Raw genomic sequence first — 10,554 nt, 5'->3', positions numbered from 1 at the left:
TGGCCATAAGACCATTTTTGCCTTTTTTTCTTTTTGAGAAAGTGAAAAATTTCTTGGGCAAGGATGGTGTTATCTTGTATAAGGCGACTCGGGACGAAAGCTGATTGGTTTGGAGAGATGATTAACGGGAGAATTGCTCTAAGTCTATTTGCAAAGATTTTTGCAATCACTTTATAACAAATATTTACCAGACTAATTGGACAGAAATGATGGACCTAATTAGGAGAGTTGACTTTTGAAATAAGGGCAATGTTTGTGTGATTTATTGCCTTGAGCAGCTTCCCTTGGGTAAAGAAATTGATGACGGTAGCTATGGGTAAAAAAATCTATTTACAAGTTGATTTATGCATCTCGATTTAAAATTTTACCCATCAATTAACTTAAAATTTTATTTTACAATTTATTTATTTTTATAATTATAATAGATATCGAGTACAAAATACTCATATTCTAAATATTAATTTAATTTAATATGATTTGTCTATGGAAAGGCGTATGGATGCTATGAAGAGAAATGTTATAAGGAAGTCTTACATTATATATTTTCACTTAATCAACATGTGATTTGTTATTTTTATCTTTATATTTAAACACATATTTAATATTAAGATAAAAGAATAAAAATAACGAATCACATATTAATTAAGTGTAAATATGTAGTAAAAGACTTAAAACATATAGAATTTCTCATGTTACAAACCCAATGTCACCCTCACATTAGCTGGATTTCGAATTGTGTTTTGATTTTTTGGGTTGACAGCCAAGAGGAGCAAATTAAAATTAGATAATAGTAATTAATAGAGCTGTAAATAAATTAGTCTGTTCGATAGCTTGCTTGGTACTTGTTCGGTTAAATTCGAATCGAACTCGACTTATAAAAAAAAAAAGTCCACCCATGAAAGCAGATACTTGCTCAATTAGTAAATGACATATACCTGACAAAATTTGACTCGACTCGGCTAAGACTCGTTAAGGCCTGCACGTTTATGCCCGAGTCGACTCGTTAGCTTGACTCGATTAAAACTCATTCATATATTGATAAATATATATATATATATATATATATATATACCTATGTATATAAATATATATATATATGTATTAGCTGATAATATAAGCATAATATTTTTATAATTAAATATATAATATGTAACATAATTACTTATGTCTATATATTGAATATATTTCATAATTATATTTTATCATTTGTACAATAATTAGTCGATAAGATTTAATAATTTCATATATTAATATGTGGGAACCATATATGAAATAGATATATACTATCACATTATGTGTATGTATTAATAATTTTTGTGGGCATATAATATATTGTTATTATGGATAAATATCAACTAGTTAGATATTAATTATTTATAAATTTTCAAAATCTTAAAATTCAATTTTATCTATCTATCTAATTTATTAATTATTAAATCTTATTAAAAAAATAATAAATAAATAAATAATTTGAGCTGAGCTTGAGCTCAAGTTAGGAATTTAGTTTACCGAGTCGAGCTCGAACAAAGAATAAATAAAAATTTTGAGCTCGAGCTTGAGCATTATGAGTCGAGCTGAGTTCGACAAGCCAATGACCGGCTTGGCTCGGCTCGATTATAACCCTAGACTAATGATTAGGATGGGGGACCCCCTAGATTCCCAACTTGTGGCTACAAACAGAATCCAAGTCAAAAATACCGTTAACCCCAACATACGGGGCGTAACAATATGTACAGGCCAGAGAAAAACTGAAAAGAGTAATTGAATGTATAAATGATTTAGTTTTTTTATGAATGAATGTACAATATGTGAGAAATGTTTTATGAAAAATGAAAATATTTTTTTTTTTAAAAAAAAAACCCGACTTTATAATGTATTCAAAAGAAGTGAATGTTTTATGTAAAGTATATAGAGGAGTGATGAATGTATGAATAGAAACCTATGTTAGTATATTTTTACAGTATGAAGTAATGTTTATTGAGTCTTCGACTCATTTTGTTTTTATGTATGTCCCTCCCCCTCTTAGACATGGTCTAAGAGAAGAGTGATAGAAGCCTAGGCACATTTTATGTAATGTATGAAAATCAATTTTTGTAAAATAATTTTTAATTTAATTTAATTTAATAATTTTCAATGTAAACCCTTTTTTAATTTATAGAACATGTTTTAATTTTAAATATAGAACCTTTTATATCCTAAAAAAAAAAAAAAAAAAAAAAAGAGGTTTGGTAATTCCCTCATTTTCTAAAGCTATTAAAGTCATAGACCAACCTCATCCCATCTCTAGTGTTCATTCCATCTCGACACGGAAATGCAGGAAACCGAGAAAGACTTTGATGTACTGGTTTATGATTCTATCGTAGGAAATGGATTCCCCTGATTATAGCTGTCAGGTACTCTCTCTCTCTCTCTCTCATACGAGTCTCAGTTTTTTTATTTGTACTTTTTATTTTATATGTTTCCTGAACTACCTGTTTGGCCCGCGAGAAAAAAACAAGGGGGGAAAATATTTGGAACGTCTCATGGTTTGGTATGCAGTCTCAAAGGCTACGAGACGTATACGAAGAAAGGACCATTTTATAATTATTTCATTCTTTTTTCTATTGTTGTAATGAATTTACGATCCATATTTTCTCAGCTCTTTTGTTAATTGGGCCCAGATTGAATTAAAATAACATCTTAAAGAAGGTCCACATGCTCATACAGTAGATTTGTTTGAAAATAACATAATTTTCAATTATAATTTTTCATCGTAGGTTGATTTTTTTTTTTTTTTTTGTATTTATTCATTATAAAATTAGAATCAGAAAAAAAAGCCTCGTTTCGAATTTTTGCCTCCTTGCTCTCAGCCTATATATATCGACTCTTTTTGAATCTCGGCGTCTATTCCGACTCCATTTTCCTGGCAACCGAACAGAGAAAAAACTTGCAGTATTTTTTCTATCTGAGGAGTTTGGATTTAACTCTCTTGTTTGGTTGGTGATTTGATCAGAAATCAATAGGCGACAGGCTATTTGCCGCAATTAGACCACTCAGGGGCTTCATTGAAGCCATAATCTTCAGCTTCGCTCACTGCTTTGGTCGCCAGCTTCCGCGCGACTGCTTGCATGAAGACTCCTTCGATGACCTCGACTGTCTAGCTAATACAACTCCTTGTGCGCGCAATTCTTTTGCTGTTGTTCTTGTTGCTTTTTTTTACTTCTGAGTTGTCACCTTCGTTTCTGGAATATAATTTTGATCATTTTGTGATTTTTATCTGTTTGCAGTTACTGGGAATGAAATTAAGGCGCTACGCGAGTTGTACAAGAAGTTGAGTAATCTTCTAATTGATGATGGTCTGATACACAAGGTAATCCTATTCTTTATCACCCAAATCGTGATGGCTCATCGTGCTGAAATGGCGGAATTTCATAGATTTTTTGAAGCTGAAAAAGGAACCTTGAGCAATCAATCAATAATCAGGTTCATTGATGGTCCAGTAACCGGGGCCAGGGTTGGACACAAGCCACCACCCCAAAATTTTGAGCTATTTTCTCTATTTTTTTAAAAAAAATAAAGAAAAAATCGCTACTCATAAATATAGAATAATGTCATTTCTTTAAATATATATATATACACACATTATTAAAATTGATAATCTAACCTAAAACCTTATAAAAGTAGTATTTCTATATTTTTTTAGTCCAAATATTTTCTTATTTTCTTACGCTTCATCTTTTCTACACATCCTCCCCGAAAGACGAAAATCTGTACTCGCCATTGCCAGTAAGGCCGTAACCCATCTCTGATCTGTACAGTATATTTTTGGCAATTTCTCAAATGCTTCTGCTTGTTTGTCATTTGAAGGAAGAGCTACAAGTGGCACTATTGGGAACTAGAGAAGGCAAGAATCTTTTCCTGGACAGGGTAAATTGTCTGTCACATTAATGCTTAACTCTTTATAATCAGCGTATCCTTTTTCCAGACTTAATTACGCTTATATGTTGAATTGCTGATATCAATTGTGATTCGGTTAATTCATTCAGTGGCTACTACCCTTTCTCATTAGGTATTTGATGTTTTTGATGAAAAGAAAAATGGAGTCATTGAATTTGAGGAGTTCGTTCGTGCACTCAGTGTTTTCCATCCCCGTGCTCCCGTGGAGGACAAAATCGATTGTCAGTCTTCACGAGCTATTTGCAGTTTTTACTCACTGAATTTAGAGATGTCAACTTTTATTATTATTTTTATATGTATCGGTTAAAATCCATTGATTTGTTTTCTACTTTGCATTTTTGCAGTTGCATTTAGGTTGTATGACTTGACACAGACTGGATACATCGAAAAGGAAGAAGTGAGTAGCTTTTACACTCTCGTCTCGGGTATAGTCAGGACTTTATCCTAAACATCTGGTGCCAATTCACAAGAAAAAAAATAAAACCAACACAACTCCCACCAAAAAAAAAAAAAAAATCTTATGAAAAATGCATTTTACGGACATTTTTCTCTTGAGTAACGATAGAGACACAACTCTTTTACATTTTATTTTAAATTAAATGTATTTTTTTAAAATAACGATACAAAAATGTCTTCCATTTAAAGCAAAATTGCAAAAAATAAATAGAATTAAATTGCACAATAGGAATGTGTCGTCATCATTTTTGTTCCTTTTTCTTAAGCATGTATTGACCGAAAATATTGTAACACAATTAAATAGGAAGAACCAAATACACTTCTGACTCCGTTTAGATTCAAAATTCGTCTCAACTCATCTCATTTATTTATTATATCTTTCTTAAATTTTTATATATAAAATATAATAAACAATTCAATTTTTTTAAATTTTAAAATAATAATAATATTAAAAATAATATTTTATTTATCTCATCTAAAATTATTTAAATTTATCTCTAAATGTAAATCAGACTAAGTCTCGTTTAGTTTGAAAGATGAAACACAAAATTTTAAAAAATTTTCTAAATTTATCGGACATTTTTTAAAAATAAATAATTATTTTTTATCTCATCTTACCTAATTTTATTTTATTTTTTATTATTTTATTACTATCTATCAACTGTATTAGTGGATCCCAGTGGCAGTAAATTTCTTTACGAATAAATGACTTATTTTATCACTTTCGACAGGGTTGGGTCCCAGTGGTTAACAGGTGCCAGTGGCAGTAACGTACTAACGCCGAACTGTGTGGAAAAAAAATAAAAAATAAAATAAAATGCAACACAGCCTACTACTAGTGGGTCCCAGTGGCAGGAAAACGGAAAAAAAAAATCCAAAACAAAACGCAACACATGCAGCCTACCACTAGTGGGTCCCAGTGGCAGGAAAATTAAAAAAAAAAAAACGAAACGCAACACAGCCTACCACCAGTGGGTCCCAGTGGCAGGAAAATGAAAAAAAAAAAAAACGAAACGCAACACAGCCCAGGTAAAAGTAAAAGAAAAAACAACGGCTGTGGGTCTCACAATCACAAATATTTAAAAAAATCAAATTAATCTCGTCTCATTTCTATAAATAAATACAATTTTATTTCTTCTCATTTTATCCATATTTAACATATCTCAATACTATTTATACATATTTTAAAAATTTTCAACTTATTTTTATCTCATCTCTAAAAATAAATTAGGCCTAATAGAAATATATTTTTTCGATAGTATGCCTCCTGTAGTCAACCGGATACTTGTTCTATGTGCTTCGAAAGATGTGAACGTAGCATGTCAATTGCTCATGTTTTCATCCACTGATACCGGCAGGAATTTTCCTGACAGTCAATTTTCGCCGTCAATTCATCACTGATGTATTTGCTCTCAGGTTAGGAAATTGGTAGCTGCTTTTCTTTCGGAATCCAGTCTACAGCTGTCAGATGAAAGTCTTGAAGCTATCATTGATGAGGTGAGGATTCAAAAATTCATTTTCTGACATTTTATATTTATACTGAGATGAAATAATTTAAATAAATTAAATAAAATATTATTTATTATTATTATTATTATTTTAAAATTTTAAAAAATTAAATTATTTATTATTTTATATAAAAATTTAAAAAAATTATAATAACGAAATAGAAAGAAACTATTTATATATGTTTGAAACTTGTGAACTTCCATAATCCATTCTTGTTTAGACATTCTCTGATGCAGATGCCGATAAGGATGGCAAGATTAACAAAGAAGATTGGAAGGATTTCGTTGTTCGGCACCCAACACTTCTGAAGAACATGACGCTTCCATATTTACAGTAATTCCCTTCCATTCACTTATTAATTTCATTACTATCATTACTATAGTTTTAACCATTGAAATTTTATTGACTGTATAACATCTGCTTTTCGTCTCCCCCCAAAAAAAAATACTGTTTAGAAAATCCTATCATTTGGGTTCTTTATCTAAACCCTTAAAAAATGATGTTATTGAAAGGAAAATGGATATCCGAGACAAAAATAATAGACCAACAATTTATTTACAACTTGGATTAGAATAATATATTTTTAAAAATTTTGGTTTTGACTTTTATTTTGATTTGATGTAATTAAATATTTAAGAAATATTATTTTACTAACAACTGTAAATGAGATGCGACTAAGTTGTAAGCTTATCAATACCCTTTACGAAAATGGTTACTTTGCGAGACTATCAACCTAGCAGGTTTAATTTATGTACTGTGTATATCCTGTTTATGTTTTCAGGACCATGGTTTGTTTTTTTCTTTATTACTCTGTTAGGCTACTCAGAAACTTGGGAAAAATAATGGGAAATTGAGTCTTATGAAGTAGTTGAAGTTGGGATGGTACAGAAGAATGAAGATTCGTGCTGTAAATCACATTGGATTGTAAAACTTAACTAAGATGGGCTAAAATGTATGGGCATTTGATTATCTAACCCTTGGTTAAATTTAACTTTGGCTAAAAATCTATATAAATTTGATAGTTACCGTTACTTGGCTAAACATTAAGATATTTTACTCTATTTTTTGCAAACTTCAGTTGGTTGCTTGGTTAAAACATTACAGTATTATTGCTTGGATACTGTTGTTTTTGTATGAACTGAATTATTTTGGAACAATGTTATTATGTTAAGATATTTCATGTGATTGTTTTGGAACAATGTTAAATATCTTGGAACACTGATATATTGTAATAATATAGAATTTATTTTGTATGTTGATTAATCATTAGCTTCATTTTATTTTTTTGAACATTGGATAAAATAATCATTAGATAAATGTATGTTGGATAGAATAATAAACATGACTGCTTTATAAAATAAAATGAAGAAATAATAATAAAAATATATTATTTTAATAGTTTAGCCAAACTTATAATAAGTAATCCAATGTGGGATGCACTTGAAATATGCTAATAACTAAATTAGCTAAAAGTTTAAGTAGAAATATAACCAATCCAATGCTCTCCGTCATCTAGGATCCTCCCAAGGAGCCGCCACCATTATGGTCATGTCTAGATAGAGAGTACCAACCCCTGCTCTCACTTCTAAGGAAAAACAAAATCATGATTCCGAAACGTTTTGGACGTGATGTTTATGACATTTGATCGGGTCGAGCTTTTTCACTAGGATTATTCTCTGCTATTTACCCACAAGATTTCCCCGATGATTTTGATCGTGTCGAGCTTTCTTTTTTTTTTTTTTTGTTCTCTAATGATTTTGTCGTTTACCAGGGATATCATGGGCACGGCAGTGTTTCCCAGCTTTAATTTCAACACTGAAGTTCATGACTGAACACATTGCCAACGATAAAGTGAGGTTAAAATGTTGAAAATGAAAGAGAAGCTTCTGCTGCATATTTTGGACTACTGCTGGAAATGAATTATGTAGCTTAAGTGGCATGCGTAAGTACACTTGCCATGAAATTCATTGTGCTTGTAAAAAGTCAAAACACAATTATTTTCTTCTTATTTTAACCGATATGGAGACCACCTGATATGGGTTATGCTTGGTGCGTTACTACACTTGCAAGTACAATTTTTCTTTTGTTTACACTGCCTCTACTCCAAAACCGATACATACCACACGAGAGCATCTTACAATTTTTCTTTTGTTTACACTGCCACTACTCCAAAACCGATACATACCACACGAGAGGGTTAGATGCATGCTTGGTATATTGGGGGGTCATGGATCATGATACATGATGCAGTATGCACTCCGACAGATGCCACCAGACAAGCCTATTATAGCTGAGGCTAGCCAAACCCAGTGCATATAATCTATCTATTCAGTTCATTGCATGCAAGTAGGGGTGTAAAAATTAAATAGAATACAGAAAATTAGTATTACTTATAGTGATATAGTAATACTAATTAGTATTAGTATAACTATCAGTGATATAATTATACTAATACTATTATATAGTTATATTAATCTATTATATAGTTATATTAATCACTATAACTATATATAGTATTAATATCACTCTTTAGTATAATATATAATATTAGTATCAATGTATTATTATGTAATATATAATCCATAATGTATAACATATAGTATTAGTATCACTATAATATATATATGTAGTAGTAACACTATAATATATAGTATCAGTATATATTATAAGAGTTGTAACATAATATATGTAAAATAGTATAGTTAACTTAATATGCTAGTATTAATATCACTATAACTATATATAGTATTAATATTACTATTAGTTTTGGTATAGTCTATATTTTATAAATAGAAAACTGGGATTGCTCAAGCCAATCCAACCTCCATGAGAGACCTCAAAAATTACAAATTCCAAATATACCTTCTGCTCTCCTCTTTTACATTTTTATTCTTTTGACACTATAATAGATGAAAGCAAATACTAAACTAACAGCAGAAATAACCTCCTCCGTCACAAGATAGAATGCTGCTTACATAAAATGTAGTGTTTTGATACTTGCAATACATAAATAAAAGACACAAGACTCATCATAATTAAAACGCCATGTATTGAACCTTCAACAAATCAACAGCTTGCACCAAGTCTAGCTCCACACATCATTAAACCATCCTTCCTTACGCATCGTTTTGCATTACTCTAGAAAGCTACTGCTCTGCTGAAGGTTCAATACAAAACGTTTTAATTATGATGAGTCTTACATCTTTTATTTCTATGTTGCAAGTGTCAAAACACTACATTTCACGTAAGCAGCGTTCTATCATGTGACGGGAAAAGTTATTCTTGCTGTCAGTTTAGTATTTGCTTTCGTTTGTTATAGTGTCAGCATCAGAAGAATAAAAACGTAAAGGAGGAGAGTAAAAAATATATTTGGAACCTTTAATTTTTTAGGTCTCTCATAAAGGTTGGATTGGCTCGAACAATCTCAATTTTCTATTTATGAAATATATACTATACCGATATTAATACTAATACTATATACTATACTAATAGTGATATTAATACTAACATATTAAATTAACTATATTATTATACATATATATTATGCTATAATTCTTATAATATATTAATATATACTAATACTATTAGTGTTACTACTACATATAGTATGTATATATATATATATATACACTTTATAGTGATACTAATACTATATATTATACATTATGAATTATATATTATATAATAATACATTATTACTAATATTAAATACTATACTAATAGTGATATTAATACCATATATAGTTATAGTGATGTAGTTATAGTAAATCAGTGATTAATATAACTATATAATAATATTAGCATAACTATATATTAGTATTTATTATAGTGATTTTAATTTAGTATAACTATATATTAGTATTAGTATAACTATCAATATAACTATATCACTGATAGTTTACTAATACTTGTATTACTATATCACTATAATATCATATTGTGATATAGTATTAATATAGCTACTAATATTATAATAATCTATATAGTTCTTTATATATATACTTAGATTAGATTGCTAATACTAATAGTATTAGTATTAGAGCATAAAATGTAATTAATATATTAATGTATATTAATATTACTAATGTATTATATATTTATCAAAAAGAATATATTGACAATTTATTAGGCCATAAAATGTTATTAATAACCCTATTACTACCCATCTACCACCCAAGTGCATTTCAAGTTTTTTATTTTTTATCATTTTATTTTAAGTATTTTTTTAACATCCTTGATCACTAAGAAAACAAAATAAAAAATATATATAATTTTACTAATACTCACTTCCTTAATCATTAAGTAAAATAAAAAATTAAAAAAAAATCAAATACAAAAATAGTAGTAGATGAATAGTAATAGAGCAGTAACCCTATCATTATTCAAATTATAATCACATCTTATTTATAATTATAATTTATATTATTATATATAATATAAAAATTATTATATTTAATATTAAAAAAATTAATTTCAAATATATAATATACCGAACCAGCCCGTTCCTAAAAAATATAAAACCATGACCAGATCGGAATCGATTAGTTTTCTAAGGAAACCGGTTCCACCGATTCGGACGGGTCCGAACCGATTTTCTAATTAATTTTTACACCCAATGACATCCTTTTCTACAGCCTTGGGCCTTGAGCCAGA

The 10,554-nt window shown here is 29.2% G+C and overlaps 1 protein-coding gene across 3 annotated transcripts; it reads left to right on the top strand.

The window, feature by feature from the left end:
- Positions 1–2,242: 2,242 nt before the first annotated feature.
- Positions 2,243–7,989, top strand: LOC121246230 (calcineurin B-like protein 9). Of its 3 annotated transcripts, none has more exons than XM_041144313.1 (9): positions 2,243–2,393; positions 2,993–3,155; positions 3,267–3,349; positions 3,847–3,906; positions 4,073–4,157; positions 4,281–4,333; positions 5,809–5,889; positions 6,122–6,234; positions 7,673–7,989. In XM_041144313.1, the coding sequence occupies exons 1-9, from the start codon at positions 2,367–2,369 to the stop codon at positions 7,731–7,733; spliced, it is 726 nt and encodes a 241-aa protein (XP_041000247.1). In that variant the 5' UTR covers positions 2,243–2,366; the 3' UTR covers positions 7,734–7,989. The 3 variants fall into 3 exon arrangements, with proteins under 3 accessions (XP_041000247.1, XP_041000249.1, XP_041000246.1); XM_041144315.1 differs by having other exon boundaries at positions 4,049–4,157; positions 6,138–6,234; XM_041144312.1 differs by having other exon boundaries at positions 4,049–4,157.
- Positions 7,990–10,554: the final 2,565 nt, after the last annotated feature.

The sequence above is a fragment of the Juglans microcarpa x Juglans regia genome, chromosome 1S (genome assembly GCF_004785595.1).
Source record: "Juglans microcarpa x Juglans regia isolate MS1-56 chromosome 1S, Jm3101_v1.0, whole genome shotgun sequence".
Taxonomy (NCBI): Eukaryota; Viridiplantae; Streptophyta; class Magnoliopsida; order Fagales; family Juglandaceae; genus Juglans; species Juglans microcarpa x Juglans regia.
Note: the sequence above shows the minus strand (reverse complement) of the source record. Positions and strands in the feature narration are given on the sequence as shown.

Coding starts and splice junctions, on each gene's coding strand:
- LOC121246230 (XM_041144312.1), top strand. CDS start 2,367: ATGGATTCCCCTGATTATAGCTGTCAG. Junction 4,334..5,808: donor GATACATCGAAAAGGAAGAA/GTGAGTAGCTTT, acceptor ATTTGCTCTCAG/GTTAGGAAATTGGTAGCTGC. Junction 5,890..6,121: donor TTGAAGCTATCATTGATGAG/GTGAGGATTCAA, acceptor ATTCTTGTTTAG/ACATTCTCTGATGCAGATGC.